This window comes from Dipteris shenzhenensis, chromosome 16 (assembly GCF_047967505.1).
Source record: "Dipteris shenzhenensis isolate YYH24624 ecotype China chromosome 16, Dip_SZ_1.0, whole genome shotgun sequence".
In the NCBI taxonomy this organism is placed as follows: Eukaryota; Viridiplantae; Streptophyta; class Polypodiopsida; order Gleicheniales; family Dipteridaceae; genus Dipteris; species Dipteris shenzhenensis.
In genome coordinates, this window is record NC_141611.1 from 18,713,516 (window position 1) to 18,733,260 (window position 19,745).

General features: G+C 42.8%; 1 protein-coding gene across 9 annotated transcripts in view; it reads right to left on the reverse strand.

The window, feature by feature from the left end:
• The window catches only part of LOC147892649 (ABC transporter E family member 2-like), a 41,140-nt gene extending 23,888 nt beyond the window's left edge, over nucleotides 1–17,252 (reverse strand). For all 9 annotated transcript variants that reach the window (XR_015542330.1, XR_015542328.1, XR_015542329.1 and 6 more), the window contains exons 1-6: nucleotides 17,050–17,252; nucleotides 13,959–14,044; nucleotides 13,714–13,811; nucleotides 13,278–13,395; nucleotides 13,052–13,141; nucleotides 12,595–12,899 (exon numbers count right to left, since the gene is read on the reverse strand). Coding sequence is in view for 2 of the 9 variants with exons in the window: in XM_087387002.1 (XP_087243128.1) it covers nucleotides 12,595–12,899; nucleotides 13,052–13,141; nucleotides 13,278–13,395; nucleotides 13,714–13,811; nucleotides 13,959–14,044; nucleotides 17,050–17,152 (800 nt within the window). In the remaining 7 variants the exon portion in view is untranslated. The remainder of the gene's footprint in view (nucleotides 1–12,594; nucleotides 12,900–13,051; nucleotides 13,142–13,277; nucleotides 13,396–13,713; nucleotides 13,812–13,958; nucleotides 14,045–17,049) is intronic.
• Nucleotides 17,253–19,745: the final 2,493 nt, after the last annotated feature.

Here is a 19,745-nt window from a genome sequence, read left to right on the forward strand (position 1 = left end):
GCTTCCAGTTTGAGGATTGCAAGCCAGTTTCTACTCCATTGGAGCCTGGCTTTCATTTCTCCACCGAGGATGGAAGTCCGCCATTTGATGCATCCCTTTATCAGTAGGATATTGGTTGCCTCATATACCTTTGTCATACCTGGCCTGATCTTCAAGATGCCATTTCCCAGCTCAGCAGGTACATGCACAAGCCTAGTATGCAGCATTGGCAAGCAATGAAGCAGGTCTGTCTGTTAGAATTATTATTATATTCTAGCAGTGACCAATGTGATGTAATAAGTAGGTTAGGGGCACTTTTCCCTCTTTAGAGGTTTTTCCCCCTAACCACAATTAGTTCACTAACTATGGTTAGTGAAGGATAAGGTTTTGTCACTTAGACAAAACCTTTCCCTCTTGTTGTATTCAATCACTTCATCTATTGCAATCTGACGTTCAGCTCTCTTGCTCTCTCACTCTCCCTTTGTCTAACATTTAGTATCAGAGCAACAAGACCCTACTCCTAGCTCTCATAGACCTTCACGGTCTCCCGAAGACTTTAATAAACTTTCTTTCTTTCTTTCTCGGCCTGGCTCCCAGCTCCCAGCTCCCAACCCGTTACACCGAGCCTGAGCTGCACTTCACTCACATTGATATCTCCGTACAATCTGTACGGACGATTCCATACAGCCATAGTTGACTATTCCGTACAGTGGAATCCGTCGTACATCCAACGCCAATCTGTTCGTCCGTACATTCTGCATGCAGCCCGTCCGTACAAGTGCTATTGTCCGTAGACTGCAGTACAGCGCCGTACATCCATACAACAATCTCCATCCGTACATCCGTACACTGCAATCTCCATCCGTACGTGCGTTGTCTTTTGAACAATGCTGCTGGGTACAGGTACCTGCGCCGTACCTTCGCCGTACAATAGCCGTACCGTACAAGTAGTACTAGCTCAACGCCATATGTATCTACATCAGCTTCAACACCGTACAAATCTGCAGTCCGTACAACTATTCGATGTCCGTACATGTTTTCGTACATGTGACGCCATACAACGTACGGTTGTCCGTACAGACTCGAGGTGCACGTGCCCGTACAACTGTACCACATCGTACAGCCGTACATTGCGTCAGCAACCGTACCACTGTACGTTGTTATCCGTACAACTCATTTGGTGGATTCTATTGGTAGCACGAACTCCTCTGACGTACAGGTGCAAGTTCAGTTAGCAAGTGTTTTCCTTTGCATTGAGCCATTGTTTGGCTATGTATTCAAGGAGTTCTGTGGGCAATTGTGACCACATTTGGAGAAATTTGGGCCTTTTTTATAAAGTTTGGGGCTTTTTGTGAATTTGCCCCAATTACAGCTCAATTTCTCCCCAAAATTTGGGGCTTTTGGTTTTGCACTGCAATTTCCTGCATAATCGGGGCTTTCAGTTAATTTGCCCTCTTTTGGATGCGATTTTCCTCAAGAAATTGGAGCTTTTGCAAGTGGGTTGCAATTTTGCAGTGAAAAAGCAATTTGGGAATTTGCAGGCAATTTTGGACTCATTTTGAGTGACATTGCAAACCTTGGCAAATTTTGCAGTGTTTTTTGGCAGTTTTGGAGAGCATTTGCAGGATAATTGAAGTGCATTCTAAGCCTTTGACAGGCTGTGACAGTATTTGTCGCTGTGGGTAGCTTTTTCTTTGCAGATTTTACGTGTGCATTTTATATCCCAGGAAGGGATTTCACTTGGTCAGTCTACTGTATTTTTTGATATTTTTTTGTATAAATGGCTCAGAACAACTCCAATGAGGTGTTCGGGGTTCTCACACAGGAGGATAAGTTGGATGGCACCAACTACTCCTTGTGGAGTTTCATGGTTCGCAATATCTTGGTTGGTAGACATCTTTGGGATTATGTCAATGGGGATGAAGCAAGACCAAATACAGCTACTACACCTGTCACTCCTACAACTGGACGCAGGGGTGGAGGTATAAATGCAGCACAGATGGTTGAAGCAGCTACTCCAGGAGCTCCCACAGCAGAGCAGAAAAGATGGGACTCTAGAGATGCACAAGCTCTTTCAGTAATTTCTCTTTCTGTCAAGAGGTTCATTATACCTCATATTCAGTCATGCAAGACATCTATGGCAGCTTGGGAGATACTAGAGAGTATGTTTGCAGCAAGAAATGATGCCAGGGTTTCCTTTCTGAAGCGAGAACTTTCCCATACACATATGGAGGAGGGAGATTCCATGAATTCTCACCTCACAAAGCTTCACGACCTCAAGGAACAATAGCTGAATATTGATGAAGTCATTCCGGATTCAGAGATGGTCCACCACTCTCGGTTTCCACACCTCGCTGAGTTTGTCATTGAGGGGGGGCAGCAATCCTCTCTCCTTTCACGAGTTGGTAGGACTTCTATTGCAGGAGGAACAAACTCGCAGAAATATGGCAACCCGGGCTGGTGAGCATGCTATGCTCTCCAAGTTCAAGCCCAAGGGTAAAGGGCAACAAAAGCCACATGCCAATCAGCACACACATCAGCATAAAGCTGATTCTGGACAGCCTTCTTATAAGGCAAAGGGTGATACAAATAAGCAGAAAAAGAAGGGCATCTGTCATTATTGCAAAAAGCCAGGCCATTATATTGGAGAGTGCAAGAAGCGCATAGCCAAAGAGAAGAAAAGGGATTCCAGTATGGCTGTGTCAGATGCATCAGTTCCACATTCTCATGATGGAGGAGATGTTGCAGCCAACTTGGTTGAAGAGCACAATGCCTTTCTGTCTTGCACTTCAGATTTTTCAGTGGGTAGTTCTGATATTACAACCACTAAAGACGATGACCCATATGCTTTCTTGACTTGCAGTTACGATCCTTCAAAGGATGAATGCTCCTTTAGTAATGATGCGACACTTCATACTTGGTATTTTGACAGTGGTGCTTCAAAGCACATCACTTCCAAGAAGAGTCTGTTTGTAACTTTGCATTCTTCACCCACCAAGAAGAAGGTAACTTGTGCGATAATTCTTCTTATTTAGTGTGTGGAGTGAGAGACATTATTCTCACATCCACTGATGGCACAGATTTCAAAATTTCAGATGTACTCTATGTGCCAGGGATAAAGAAGAATTTGCTTTCAGTGTCCTCACTCAATAGAGGAGGATTTCAGGTTGTTTTTTATGATGACAAGTGTGCAGTCAGAGACAAAGAAAATGGCTATGCTTTGATGTTGTCTGGCACTTTGTATCGGGGTCTTTTTCAGCTTGATCTATATGAAAAAAGATCCCATCTTGCATTATCAATTAGCACTCCCACTGCTGCGATGCAGAATGCGAAGTTATGGCATGCCAGGTATGGGCACATGAACTATGGCAGCTTAATGACACTTCAGAGGCATGATATGGTCAATGCATTGCCTCCCTTGGAGTCGCCTCCTCCTCATGCATGTGAAGGCTGCATTCTTGGCAAAATGCATAGACTTCCATTCAAAAAGGATGATGCAGTGAAAGCTACACGAAAATTACAGCTTATTCACAGTGATGTCTACAGTCCCATGAGGACACCTGCTTTTGGGGGTTATCTCTATTTTGTTACATTCATAGATGACTTTACCAACTACACTTGGGTCTATGGTCTCAAGGCAAAATCAGAAGTGTTTATGCATTTCAAACACTTTGTGGCTATGGTTGAGAATGAGACAGGACTCAAGGTGCACACACTTCGAACAGATTGAGGGGGGGAGTATATGTCTCATGAATTTGAGACATTTTTGAAAGAAAAAGGCATCATGCATCAGCTTACAGTGAGGCTTACACCTCAACAGAATGGCAAAGCTGAGCGGAAGAATCGCACCGCTAGATGCATGCTCACAAGTAAGAAGTTGCCTCACAGGTTTTAGCTAGAAGGCCTCATGTGTGCCAACTATATTTTAAATCGGGCTCCTACAAAGGCTTTGAAGACAATCACTCCCTATGAAGCATGGCATGAGAGAAAGCCTTCCGTAGACCATTTCAGAGTTTTTGGTTGTGTATGCCCACGTGCCTGTGGAGTTCAGACACAGTTGCCAGATAAGGCACTCAAATGCATTTTTGTGGGATATAGTTCACAAAGCAAAGGCTATCGTCTCTACAATCCTGCTACACGCAAGATTTTTGTTAGTAGAGATGTTATATTCTTTGAAAACTCTGAAAATTCTGCACATACACATGCTGAATTTCAGATTCCAGCCTCTTCAGACGATGTATTTGAGGGGATGCTTCCTATAGCATTTGGTTCCCCCACTGAAACTCAGAATTTACAGCAACCTCCGCCAGATCAACATGTACAGATTCAGCCCCCAGCTGAATTAGTACAACCTCAGGGTGTGAATGAAGTTGTCAGGCAAGAAATTCAAGAGATACACGCAGCCAAAACAGTCCCGCATTGGTTTCTTCAGACTCTCAGGGAGAGTAAGCTTGAGGCTCCATTGCCTCGCAGAACTCGTAGTGCAATAAGGCACATGGGGGGGGCTCTTTCAGTTGAATCAGCTTATGCAGGTACTCTTCTTGATAAGGAGGAGCCTGAGACATTTAAAGAAGCAAAAAATAATGTGCATTGGATGAATGCCATGCACGATGAATTGCAATCCATTCATAAAAATCAGACTTGGGATGTCGTGGATTTGCCACCAGGTAAGAATGCCATAGGTACATGTTGGGTTTTCAAAGTCAAAAGAAAGCCAGATGGGTCCATTGATCGGTACAAGGCAAGGCTGGTTACAAAAGGATATGCTCAAAAAAAGGGCATAGATCATGAGGAGACTTTTGCTCCTACATCTAGAATGACCACCATCAGGTTAGTTATAGCAATGGCTGCAAATTTTGAATGGAATGTTCATCAGTTGGACATTTAAACAGCTTTCCTTAATGGAGACTTGTTGGAAGAGGTTTATGTCAAACCACCTCCGGGCTTTGAAATTTCAGGAAATGCACATCAAGTATGCAAGCTGAATAAAGCTTTATATGGGCTGAAACAAGCCCCACGTGCATGGTATGCCAAAATTGATGCCTTTCTAACCAGCAAGGGGCTGCACAATAGTCCAACTGAGAACACCCTCTACATCAAGAAGGATGGGGGGGATATTTTGGTCATCATTCTTTATGTAGATGACATGCTGCTCACCGGATCAAATGAGGAAGTAATTGCAGATTTCAAAGTCCAATTAAAAGCTACATTTGATATGTCAGACTTGAGCTTGTTACATTTCTTTTTGGGGATCCAGTTTATTCAAGAGAAACGTGGCATTGTTATGTCTCAATCCAAGTATGTTCAAAAGCTCTTGGACAGATTCAACATGCATGATTGCAAGCCTATGTCCACTCCCATGGAGCCAGGGCTGAAGCTTACAATGCATGATGCGGGTGAATCAATTGATGTCACACTCTATAGCCAGGCTGTTGGATGCCTCATTTATCTCTGCAATACAAGACCTGATATTCAGTTTTCAGTTTCTCAAGTGAGCAGGTATATGCACAGCCCAAAGATTATGCATTGGCAGGCTGTAAAACGCATCTTCCGTTACTTGCAAGGTACAAAGTCTTTTGGCTTGATGTTTCCCAAGGGGGGTGACTTGCAGATGCATGCTTACAGTGACTCAGATTGGGCTGGAGACTATGATACTAGGCAGTCCACCAATGGGAATTGTTTCTTTCTAGGACATGCTTGCATTTCTTGGTTGAGCAAGAAACAATCTACAGTGGCTTCATTTCCTTGTACATGACATTGGCACTGCAGGGGGATGTTAGAATTATTATTATATTCTAGCAGTGACCAATGTAATGTAATAAGTAGGTTAGGGGCACTTTTTCCTCTTTAGAGGTTTATCCCCCTAACCACAGTTAGTTCACTAACTATGGCTAGTGAAGGATAAGGATCTGTCACTTAGACAAAACCTTTCCCTCTTGTTGTATTCAATCACTTCATCTATTGCAATCTGACGTTCAGCTCTCTTGCTCTCTCACTCTCTCTTTGTCTAACACTTTCAATACTTGAAGGCCACCCAGCATTTGGGTTTACTCTATGGTTTAGAGGCCCCACTTGTTTTGCATGCATTCACGGACAACGACTAGGCAGGACGTTATGGTGTCACACAGAGGCAACTGTTTTATGCTTGGAGCTTCATGCATCTCTTGGTTCAGCAAGAAGCAACCTACAGTTGCCACATCCAGTTGTGAGGCTGAGTACAAAGCAGCTTTCACAGCTACAATAGAGTGCGTTTGGCTTCGCAAGTTATTTGTAGATCTTGATATCAATCAGCCCAACTCTACTACGATCTACACCGACAGCCAGAGTGCTTTGGCGGTTGCTAGAAACGCAGTGTTTCATGTGCGCATAAAGCATATTGAAGTCCACTATCACTATGTTCGAGAGCGATTGTCTGGTGGAGACATCCAGTTGTCCTATGTTCCCACCGAGGACAACTTGGCAAATCTTTTCACGAAAGCTTTACCGTAGCCCAAGTTTGAGGCATTTCGACATGCTTTACACTTGGCTCCTTTTGTTACGTGAGGGATCACTCTGTACATATCATAGGTTGCTATATCCCAATGGGATGAATATGTGCAACCATGATGTAGTTTCTAGGTATTCCTGAGATATTTCCAAGATACTTCAGCCATACCATGGAGGGGGGTTTGTTAGCACTCAGCCCTAGTATGAGCCTTGTAGGTCTTGAGTACAACTTTTATGTACGGTCTGCTTACAGAGATTGCGCAAGTGTTTGATTCAGCTAAGCACGGAGATTTGAAGAGACGCCTATGTGGCATTGTTGAGGTTTTGGAACTATGCTTCTGTACATAAGCTCGAGTATGAGCTGAGATAAATGCATCTGTTTTGGGCAGCTGATCTGAAATCGTCTTGGTCTTGGGAAATTCTGAATCATGAGGATTTCTGTGTGCTCGTGTGCTTTGTTCCAGTCAGTTGTTGTAGGAGCTTGTCTTGAGTCTATGACATGGATACCTGCTCTAGGTGTTGTGCATTTTGCTCCGTCCTCATTGAGCTCCACAATGTCATGCTGATCCCATTGGTGTCCAGGGTACATCTCTAAATCTAAAGCTATGTGTTGGATTCAGTGACTTGTGCTTAAGAGAAAAGATGGTGATGGTGACTTCATTTGTTTTGAAGGCTTGTCTTTTTGCTGGTTGAAAGAGGTGTTGGTAAGCGGAAAATCATATTTAATCCACTTGAAGGTTTTCCACTGCTCCCCTAGTGGTTTTTTCTGCTATCATCTGTTTTGGCGATCCTACTGGGGACTCCTTTGTGTCTTGGATTGAGATTGTGTGTGTGCACTCGAGACAAGGCAGCTCGGAAGTCTGGGAGACTCCCTGCTGCAATAATATTGCTCCAATGGCATCTGGCCCCAGGGATTCACATAAAATGTTTTCAAGAAATCTGCGGTTTTACAATAGAGACATGAGATAATGACTCTTTAACTGCCTCAAACACCTCCTCACACTCCTTTGTCCACTTCAAAGGTTCCGATTTGACCACTTGCTGAAGAGAAAACAAAATCTGAGATAGCATATGTATAAACCTTTAGAGATACTGAACCTTTTGAACGAAGGTATGTAGCTGTTTGGTATTCACAGGAGAAGACAGCATCACCAAAGCTTTCACTTTATTAGGATCCGGCTCAACTCCATTCTCAGAAACAATGTGGCCTAATACCTTTTCCTTGCTAGCTGAGTCTTCTTGGGATTTAGCTGGCCACCACTGTCATCCAACTCATGAAACACTTGATCCAACCTATCATTGAAGATAATCATGAGGGAGTTTGTGGAGGGCATTTTGCATTTAAAATCATGCTGAGGAAGACACTCACAGAAGGATATGTATGGCCTTCTCTTCAAAGGGATATAAGGCATTGGTGCAGGTCACGTTTGCAGTGTCAACAAATGAGTAAAATAGTCTTACATCTGGAGCTCAGGAACATTATGCTTGCATACAACATATATGAAGTGGGGAATAGATGCTATTGGCCCCTTGCCCATGACTGCCAGGGGAACTTGTTATATGTTGACGGTTGTAGATTATTTAACAAGGTGGGCTGAAGCACATGCGGTGCGGGCTGTGAACGCTCAGACTGTGAGTAAATTTGTATATGAAGACATTTGCTGCAGATTTGGTATAGGTCTCTGATAGGGGACCAGGTTTCAGAAGTGAATTGATGGATTTGTTATGTGATAAACTGAAATTAAAACACAAAGATGCCATCACTTGTTACCCCCCGTGTAATGGGATGGCATTATGGGCTTACAGGGTTGCAGTCAAGGAAGGCACACAGTTTTCTTTCATCTTGTTTATGGGAAACAAGCTTTGCTGCCCTTAGAAGTAGAGATTCCAGCCTTACAAATGTTGATGAAGATGAGTGAAGAATCAGGTTCAGCTTATAAGAACAGGTTACTAGCTTTGCAAGAAGCACAACTTGATAGACAGAAGGCAATTGAACACTATGCTTAAAACCAGGAAGAGGGCAAATAGAAAATTCAGAGATAAAAAGATCGAAGAGGGTAATTTAGTTTTAAGGTTTAACAGGAGTTTGGATTCTACTTTCAGGAAGAAGTTTGTGACTAAATGGGAAGGGACCCTTCCGAGTGACAAAGAAGTTTAGGAATGGCTCTTACCAGCTTGAAGACTTGGATGGAGGCAACACAAGAATAGAGTCAATGGTTTCAGACCCAAGAAATTTTTTGTCAGAATTATGAGTGTGAGCAGCTGTGGTCCTGTTACTATGAAGCCAGAAAAGCTAGAAGATCTCATGGATGAAGATATCTCAGAGGAGTTGCAGAACTTATACATGCCTGGCTGCTAGACATAAATGTCTGCAGATGGGGGGTGGCAAAATGATGGGATAAAATTTGTATATTATTTTCTTGCACACCATTTAGATATGGGTAGGCACTTAGGTGTGCACAACTACTAGTTAAGGGGCTTTTGGATTTAGTAGGGAGCTCTTTTGCAAGTTACCATGAACTGAAGTAAATATTTCAAGTTTATGTGAATATGTTTTGCAGGGAAACCAGTGGGAAATGATGAGTTGAAGTGTTGGTGCACTAGTTCACTCCAGAGCTTTGTGGTATCCATGTCACTTGTGTTGGTTTTAGGATGACATGCGTCCCTCATTCCCATCCATTGTCATGTGGTGATGTTGTCCCGCATAGGTTGTTTTATGTGTATTTTTATGTGGGGATTCATGCATTAAATGCCTTGTATGAAGCTTGTGTCTCCAAGATAACTCGGCTTAGAGCACTGCCAAGTTTGTTTTTGAAAACATTATGTGCAGATATGGATGCCCCATACAGCTGTCACTGATCAAGGCTCACATATCTTCAATGAAGTTATGCAGTTGCTGAAGACTGAATTCAAGATCATGCGTACAGTTTGGACCAATTACTATGCTCGTGTTGATGGCGAAGCTGAATCAACTAATAAGACACTCAAGCTGATTCTCACTAAAACAGTGCAGTCACATAAGACTAATTGGGATACTAAACTTCATGCAGCACTTTGGGCTTACCGAGCTGCTTACAAAAAAGGTGGTGCCCAAGGTCTAGAATTTGGGGATGAATTGTCTAGGCCTACGTTTTTGTGAAGGGATTAGGAGTGTGGTAAAATTCATGTTCTGATGTGGCTGGAAACAAAGGAAAGTAGAGCATCTGGAACAAGGTGGCTACGTGATTGAATTCTTCAACCTTCTGGTCGACGAGCTGGCATGGTATGTGGGATGGCAGCTGCTAGAGAGTTCCTGGAGGAGCTGGGTAATCACGCGAAGGCACAATTACGAAGGGACGAGATAGCTTTTGGAGCTGCTCATTTCTATACGGACGCAGACATGCTAGTGACCACGCGAGGTAGAGGCAAGACGGTCTCCTGATTGACGTACAGGCAATTGAGTACAGACTGCCCGAGGTCTATGTACGGATCATACACATTCTTGTGTACGGGTGTGTAAAATTTTGGTACAGACTGCACGTACGGGAACTATGTGGAGACACCTGTCGCTTGCACACAAGTGATGTACGGTTTGCTTATAGGGCTGCTCTACACGCTGGCGTAAGTTTGTACGGAAAGATTGATGATGGTATACAGGACAGCCTAAGTACAGCTTTTATGTATAGTCTGCTCACAGAGATTGCGCAAGTGTTTGATTCAGTTAAGCACGGAGATTTGAACAGACGCCTATGTGGCAGTGTCAAGGTTTTGGATCTATGCTTGTGTACATAAGCTAGAGTATGAGCTGAGATAAATGCATCTATTTTGGGCGGCTGATCTGAAATCGTCTTGGTCTTGGGAAATTCTGAATCATGGGGATTTCTGTGTGCTTGTGTGCTTTGTTCCAGTCAGTTGTTGTAGGAGCTTGTCTTAAGTCTGTGACATGGATACCTGCTCTGGGTGTTGTGCATTTTGCTCCGTCCTCATTGAGCTCCACACTATCATGCTGATCCCGTTGGTGTCCAGGCTACATCTCTAAATCTGAAGCTATTTGTTGGATTCAGTGACTTGTGCTTAAGAGAAAAGATGGTGATGGTGACTTTGTTTGTTTTGAAGGCTTGTCTTTTTGCTGATTGAGAGAGGTGTTGGTAAGCAGAATTTTTTCTGCTATCACCGTTGTCAGTTTCCACAGTTTCCGAGCTACTAAATGTCCGGATCTTCACCTTCCAGATGGGATAATTGGTCCCATCCATCTTCCCAAACTCTCCAAAGTTAGGGATGGTGAAAGAAAGAAATCAACTGGGGAAGAAGGAAAGTGGATCAATGAAGCCCTCTACCTAAAATGCGCAAGCAATGGTCTCTATAGAAACTGAGCTTCACAAGGAGCTCGCGGGTGCCAACCAGGTCCTAAAAGTGTGTAACTGTAAGAGATCCTCGCAGATGACCTGGTTCACCTCATAGTATGTAAGCGGGACGGATGGGGCCTAAATGATGTACTCGAAGGAAGGTAATCTGTCTATGTGGAGCCCCAAGCTCACAAACAACCTGCATGTCTCTGCATACCAACCCCCTTATTCACCCTCAGCTGCCAATGCCATGGATGAGGATAGGGCCAACCATGTTAACCTGTAGTGCAAAAGCCATATCTCTAACGCGGTATAGATATGTGATACATGGAATGCTGCATCAAGCTATAGTGGAGATGCTCCGAACTCAGCCAGGACAATCTGATGTGGGACTGGGGGCTTACTGAGGATCATCTGTGAAAGCATGAGAACTCAAAGCCTCTCGACTACGGCCGACTCTGTCACCGATAGGTCTCGCCCCCAACAAGGGCCGCCATACAATGCTCCAATGCCAAGGAGCCAAGATTGACTCATATGAAATGATTCCAAGAATCGAACCCACAGGCATACACATGCAACACAAACCAGAGCCTCAACCACCAAAACCCATGCAAGTTTTACAAAACGCAATGGGGAAGGATGGCTTATACACTGAGAGAGGGGGAGTGTTTACTTCATAGCAACAATGCCTAGGAGCCAAGATTGACTCATCTGCAAACATTGAGAGAAAGAACGATTGACTCATCTGCCAACATTGAGCCAAGATTGACTCATCCGCCAACATTGAGAGAGAGAGGTTTGCGACATGCCAAAAAGGCCTATGAGACCGTGCTCATACACCCCATGCAGGGGAACTAGAGGTGTCTAGCACAGCTTCACAATGTGTAACTATAAGAAACTAGATAATAGGTACTGAAAAGAAAAGGTACATCTCAAGTGCAGCAAGTGGGAGCTCAGCTAAGATCTTTTTGAGGAGCAGGGGAGGCAGAGGGGGGGCACAAAGGAGGTTAAAGGGCAGAAGAGAGAAAGAAAGAAAGAAAGAAAGTTTATTAAAGTCTTCGGAAGACCGATGGGTCTATCACACTGTGAAAATCCTGATACAACGAGCTGTGGTAGTGGAGCTACTAAACGAGCGTCCATACCAATGCAAAATGCAAAATGCCAAAAATGCAGAATGGCAGTACTAAGTCCTAAGTACAACATAGTCATGTCGGTGGTCGACTATATATCAATCTCAGCATCATCATCAATATCATCATCATCCCCAGCAACAGCAAGATATCAGGATGGATGAGGCAGTGGAGGCATGAAGTTGGCAATAGAGTGCTGTCGGCCACTCAGAGGTGCGGTCCTGGCACGTCTCTTGGTCGTAGCTCTACGTCTAACCAGGGCTACTGTGACCCCCGTCGGTCGGTCGTGCTCCAACTCTAAACAAGGGCTCCAACTATTTGAATCTATTCATTACAATTGAAAAAAACAAACAGCATGACAAACGAGAAAAAGAATGACATTAAAACAGCGTATCACCTAAGGCCAGATTGATATAAAAAGTAACATATTCCCAAGTAACTCTTGCTGATACAATTCCATCATGCACTCAATTTTCTCCATACACCTCACTATAATTCTCAAGGGGCTTTTTTCAAAAAAATTACCAAAGAGACTCTCCGAGATGGTGAAATGAACTAAAAAGCATAAGGGACATTTTAAACATCTCATGTTTTCTATGCATCTCCAAACCAGGACTCATACAGAACAATACATGCATGCAAGCCCCTGCACAGAGGTAGGGTTAATAGCAAACCTGTCGGGCCGAAGAAGAGACCTGACAACTTGTGCTGCTTTCAGCCTTTGTTTTACATCAAGATAACTAGAAGGTTCATCAAACATGTAAATTTCAGCATGTTGAATAGCAACAACTGCTATCGCAAAGCGTTGCAACTCCCCGCCTGACAAATCACCTACATCACGATCCAAGACTTGATTCAAGTCAAGGTCGTGACAAAGACCTTCCTTCATACTCCGTTCATCCTTTTGTGAAAGAACTTCTCCGACATTTCCTTTCACTGCCTTGGGAATATGATCAACATACTGTGGCTTGATTTTTGCCTGTCACAGATGATGTCTTTAATTTGCAATCAAACCCATAAGATAGGAAGGCAACAAATACATGCGTGAAATTACTACAAATAGCACCAATATAACAGAAGACAGCACAGGCAAAAACACACTTACACCATGAACCTGCACTGTGAGCATACCTTAAGATTATCCTCCAATATACGTGTGAAGTAATTCTGAAGCTCTGATCCTCGAAAGTGTGTCAATATTTCTTGCCAATCTGGCGGATTCTGCAAAAGCAATATTCCTTCAGCCAAAAACTTTTACCCGAGAATGTCGGAAAACCCAAGCTTGCAAATTTGCACCTCTATAAACAGAGCAATGACAAAAATTGGAACATCAAATGAGCTTGGAAAACTGCCTTACATCAAATCTACCAAGATTGGGTTTCAATTTCCCAGCCAAGACCTTCAAAGCAGTGGATTTACCAATGCCATTGGTTCCAACCAACCCTAGGACTTGACCTGGCCTTGGAACAGGCAACCTGCATAAAAAACAGATTTCCGTTATCATCCCTCGCAGTATTTTTAAAAAACGATTGGAATTCACTAAATCTTACCTAGGACTTTATTCAATAGGTTTCGGGAAAAAAACACCACCACCAGTAATAAATGCTCGAGGGATAAGCAGATGACTTTTGGAAATAAGCCATGCCTTTTCTTGTTTTCACTAGAGTATTGATTCACACTGCTATGCATGGAAGAGAGCAAATAAAACCAACAGGTTTCACATATTCAAACAAAGATGCAATTGATTTTCAAATCATTGAGCTCATACATAACAAGAAAACAAATCTACTCGCCTATGTAGCTTGAATGTGTTTGGCCCATAGCGGTGTGTAGTATCCTTGTCCAAATCTTTTGGCAAATTAATAATCTGGATAGCTTCGAAAGGGCATTTCTGCAATCACAAACCAAATTGCTCACCTTTCAATGCAGAAAACCACTGCACAATACATGGCTCTTTAGCTGACTAAATCTGTAATCAAAATCATGTTTCTTGACAAGGCTGATACTTAAGCCTTAAGAGAGATACATATATTCATACCTTAACGCAAATACCACAGCCAATACAAAGTTCCTCGGATATGAAAGCTATTTTTGAGGCTGGAGAGACCTCGATACACAATTTCCCTGCATGTTAAAATAGACAAACAAGTAGATGTGTCTTATGTATGGCCAGAAAAAACTGAGTCCAGTAATTGAACTTCGGTTGTACATAGATACTGAGGCAATCTCCAATATGATGCATGCCAAAAAGAGAAGCCCACCTTGAAATTTTGCAACAACAAAAAGGGAGGGGTTAAAATATCCTTCCATCCAACTCAAGCAGCATGCATGTGTGCAAACAATTACAAAAATAAACACTATTATCCTTCCTTCTATGCCCACCCAAGCTAGAGAGGCTTGCGCCAACAGACATACATCAACTAAAGCAGGGAAGAGGAGGATCCAACAATAATCCAAGTTAGGGATGTGTGATACCACTAAAACAAAGCATTCAACAGACACGAGAGTTGCAAAAAAGCTGTGAACTGCTGGGGTTAATAGATCCTTCATATACCCATCTAGGTTGAACCTACTCCATCGTAATCTCAGCTCCATCTCAGAAGTTTACACACAAACACCTTTACTCTCTCGGTCATCCGTCACTGCATGTATCCTGCTTGCATCAAGCGTGTTGAGGTAGACCATGTATTGGCAGAATGCTTCCCGTTTGATGCTTTGTAGATTTCAAAAAAGCCTTCCACACGGTCCCATGTAAAAAGCTATGGGAGAGACTAGAAAAGCTCCAAGTCCTCCAAGTACTCAAAGAGGCCACATTCATACTATACAAGAGGGTGCTGGCAAATTAGCGCAGCCACTAGTAGAAGGGTCATATCTGTTTATTTCAAGTTCCTGTAACCATTACTTTGACCTGCATGCTTGAGGGTCTGTAGAATCTGCCTAGTGCATCCAAGTGTGTTGCATGTCCCTCTTGTCTTTTGCGAAGAAGATTACGTCATCTACATAAATGAGCAATAGTAGGACATACCCCGCAACACAAACTTCCTCTCTACTGTGGAGAGAGGTCTGAATCCATCTCTAAAAAGACAATGGTGATGACCACAAGCCTCATAGTACATAGTTTTGTTCCTATTTATTAACAACTCGAAAATTCTGAGAAGCTAAAAAAAAAATATTTGGAAAGTTTTTCCAGAAGCTACATGGCACCTCAAGCTTAAAAAGAATATACCTAGATGAATCCAGGAACATTCCCAAACTCATCCTCTAAAAACACAACATAGTGCAGTTTCAATCTCACGATAGTCACTCATAAGATTGAAAACCATAAACTCCATGACGCATAGCAGGGACTAGCTACTATGACATCCCCACTGACTTCATCAGCGCCCAACGATGGGTGTAGACCATAGTATAAAAACATGCTCTCACACATACAAATCCACACACCCACACATATTTGAGCATCCTTTTATACAAAGTCTTCGTACTGAGTTTCTGTCGACACTCCGGAGGTGAAGGGCAAACTCAGCCATGACGAAGGCTAGCACTAAAGGAGAAGGCTAATCAAAAAGTAGTCCAAAATCTCTTCATTCAAGCTACAACTGCTTGTGAAGTCTAAACGATTTCATTTTAGTCTCTCCCAAACGAGCATCTAAATCCATAAAATTTTGTAAACCTTCATAAGAGTAGAATATATCTATCTTATAAATTATACTTTTTGATAGAACCAGTGAATGAACAAAAGAAAGAAGGGAGTTTGACAAAATTATAAGTAAATGAGGAATAAAAAATAAAAAATAAATAAAAGTCTAAAAATAAAAGTAGAAATAGAAATAGTTATAGAAAGTACAAAATTAAAAAAATTAACGTAGTACTCAAAGCTACGATTATGTTCTCATCAGTACCCAAGCATAAACTGCCATCTAGGTTTCAAAAGATTCCAAAATATCAGGTGGGGAAAGCATTCCAGGAAGACATGATAAAGTTTGTCAAGGATCTCTACAAAAGAGATGGGGAGGGGACAACCATAAATTCTCTATAAAGGCAACAAATGACACCATCACAAAAGATGATGTGGAGAGAGATCGGAAGAAGCTAGCAAATGGGAAGAAGTTCCATAGGTGTGGCTTCTTGCACTCATTTTGGAAGCTGCATAGACTTTCAAACCTCCCATTATTGTCCTTTCCATGCATGCATTCCACTTGTAATTATCTTCAAATTCAATAGGCATCTGCACCCAGATAAATACAAACATAAACACTAGTACAAAGTGTCTAAGTTTGTGACAAGGATGGGATCTGCAGTGTGGCATCACTATGGTGGTCCTCTATATGTTATCTAAGGAACTACGTCCACCGGTCAGCTGAGAATGCATTGATAACGGCAAAGGGCTATCGTTCCAAATCCCTGCCCTCATGTATTTTTAGGTATTCCATATCGATGTTTTCAAAAAGCCCTGTCTTTCTGGAACTTCATTCCCTTCATGTTCCCATGTCTTTAAAGCTATAAATATGATATTTCCTCTTTTCTTTGCTGAGACCCTCTTACCCATTCTCAGCTGCTGGATGAGGACCACCACAATGATGTCACACCGCAGTTCCCATCCTCTCCATGGGCTCAGATACATTGTATACTTTGTACTAGTGTTTTTGTGTTTGTATTTGCCTTGGGTGCAAATGCCCACTTAGAGCTCCATCTTTTCAGCTCATTATATCTGATTTTTTCAGTCTCATAATCTTTCTAAGACTTCCATAAACTTTCTTTCTTGTGTGAGAACAGAGTTATATATTGAGTCAGCTTCCAAAAACGACACGTTACGACTACAAAAAATTAAAATCAACTTCCAAAGATACATGATCAGCTCGTGAGCCCCGTACTTCAAGGCTATTAGAAAGAGCCGTTACCAGAAACGTTTCACGGTGGAAACCTAGAGTTTCGGTTTTGTTTTACTAATGTCTGGTTTCTCTGAGATGAAATATCTCACAAAAGGTGCAGTTTTTCTAAATATATGTAAGAATGTGTGACTATGATAATTATAGTGTTTAGATAAGGCTGTAATGTAGGAATGGAATCTACAGGACGTAAAACATTCAACCAAGCCCGAAAATCGCCATAAAAACTCCGTATAGCACCTGTTAGGACGACGGGGCAGTGCCTCTTGCACTCCCGGCGGCATTTCTTGGGCTTACAGCGATCGGAGCTGACGATGGCAATACGGGTGAGGCGATCGGCCATGATGTGGAGTTGTAGGAGGAATTTGGAGCAGGAAAGTGAGCAAAGCTAAGGCAAAGGGTTAACACGGCTGCCTTAGAGGCTTGAAGGTGGCACAATTTTTTCAACGGAGAACTTTGACAAGTAAGGTTATGAGTTTGACATCTACAGAACTTTGAAAATTCTTCCCTACGAGGGTTGGGAAAATGGGGATTTCTTTGGTATTGTTCAAGTTTGACTAGTTAGTTGAATCCCTGGTGTTTTCAATATAGGAGCTTTTCCTATTACATTTTTGGCCCTGCAAAGATCTTAGGAAATGGGGATTTCTTTGGTATTGGTCAAGTTTGACTAGTTAGTGGAATCCCTAGGGTTGGTCGAGGGCTAGCTGGGTGGTCAGTGGTGTTTTCAATGTAGGAGCTTTTCCTATTACATTTTTGGCCCTGCAAAGCTCTTAGGAATGGGGATTTCTTTGGTATTGGTCAAGTTTGACTAGTTAGTGGAATCCTTAGGGTTGGTTGAGGGTTAGTTGGGTGGTTAGTGGTATTTTCAATGTAGGAGCTTTTCCTATATAGCAACTTTCCTACCCAAGAACTTTCTTATAGGAGTTTTTCCTATACAGCAACTTTCCTCTAGAGGAACTTTCTAGTAGCAAGTTTCCTACATATCCTTTCCTCTGAACTCCTAATCCATCGATTGCTACTTGAACATTATTTTGCATTGGACGCAGAGAGTTTCCCCTTTCAATCATTTGTTTGCTTTTGTTTTGGCTAGATTTCTTTCGTCCCTCTTGCTTTTATGTGCATTCTCCTTGTCTTCAAAAAGCACCGCAGCAGAAGGTATTGCTCCGTTCATTTCGATTCCTCGGTTGTTTGTTTGCTTGTTCTGCAATTTGTGTGGAATTGCATTGCAGGGCCTTAGTGGGATCCCCACTTTGTTTCTAGTAGGGGGGCAGGTCATAGTAATGCGATCGCACCATAATAATTGAAATTCACTTTGTATTTTATTTTAATTCCCATCGACTTGGTGGCGTTGTTCTATTGGCGCATGGCGAAAGAGTAGGATCGTCTCCATCGTCGTGCTGTGCTGATAACCTTCAAGTGTTTCGTGTGCATCACTCAAGTTCTCAATGGCAAGAATGGAGGGAGCTGGATACGAGGAGCGAGATGTTTGGGAGAGGTACCCAATCGCAATTACAACTGCATGATGCCAAGTTAGAAACCTCCTGAAACTGTCTTCACTTGAATGTAGCCGCACACACTGCAGTTGTGAAGAAGGAAGAGAGTACCAAGCACGACAACATTGTGGCACAAATCGTGCCTCCAACTATCCATCCACCGTGTAAAGCACTTGTCCCCAACAACGTAAGGCCATCGAATTCGAACTCACTGCCCGTAGTAAAGATCAACGCTCTATTTGAGTTCATTTATCACCGATTTGATGTAACTTATGCAACATACATGCGAGTTGACCTAACTGATCGTGATTGCTGGCAAACAGTGACCCTCCACGTTCCTCACATATATGTATTCCAGTTGAAGAATGTGTTAGACGTAGATGGCTTTTACAGAATAGAGCGCCCTGCCGTCACTTCCAATATACCTAGTGAAGACGGGACATGCTTGGTCTCCTTACGTGTAGATGCAACCATTGCTGTCATCAAAGGAGAGCCATTTGAGGGTACTCCCTCCTCAGAGACAACTATCAGTTCATATGTGCCATGGGTATCCCTTCACTTCAGTAATGAAGAAGATTGCTTTTCTCATGGTTAAGATCGACCTTGAGGGGCCTCAGTTTGAGCAAATCATCATTGCAGATGGTCCCAACCCCGAAGATCGTGCAATAGTAAGTGTCTGTCTGGTATTGCGTGCATGCCCCATTGATGCCTTCCTTCTAGCTTGCATTTCGCGCATCCATATAATTGTCATTTGTGAATGATCGAAAACCAACTCTGACATGTATCGCCCAAGAATTCAACGAGGAGGGTATTGTTATGTATGTTGCACAAAACATTTCTTGCATGAGTGGTTGGCATTCCTTGGACATATTCGACTTTACCATTCTTGCGATTGTTCCAAAAGAAAGACTTTGGGCCATTCTAAAGGAAGCTTTTACGCAACACATATCAAGCCTTAGCTATGACCAACGTGTGAAAGTCTTCCTCATCACGTTGCTCACACGTGCACTCATGTATGGATTCGAGTAGCTTTCATTTCTAACTGGCATATGAACATGTGCACAGGTTACTAGAGTTTTTCAATTCACTAACTGAAATGGCCTCCTCGCGTCAAGTTCTTGTGCGGCAAATGTTCAGGCTCCCGTGTAAGTCGTGACCCTAAGTCGTGACCCAGCCAAACCATTCTGCTACACATGCGCTAGCCATCTTCACACTTGCCTCTTTGAAGGGACGCATTGTACCACGTGATAGTACTGAGGTTGATGTCAAGCTCCACGGTACCAATGCAGAAGCCATTTCACGGATGCACCGATCATTCATGGAGTACCACAGCCATAGCATGGTCGCAACATGTAATTTGTTAATGGATCGTCGCCCTTCAAGGCAATTCACAATTAATAGCTCCAGATTTGTCACTGCATTTGTGCGAGATGCATAGGCGCT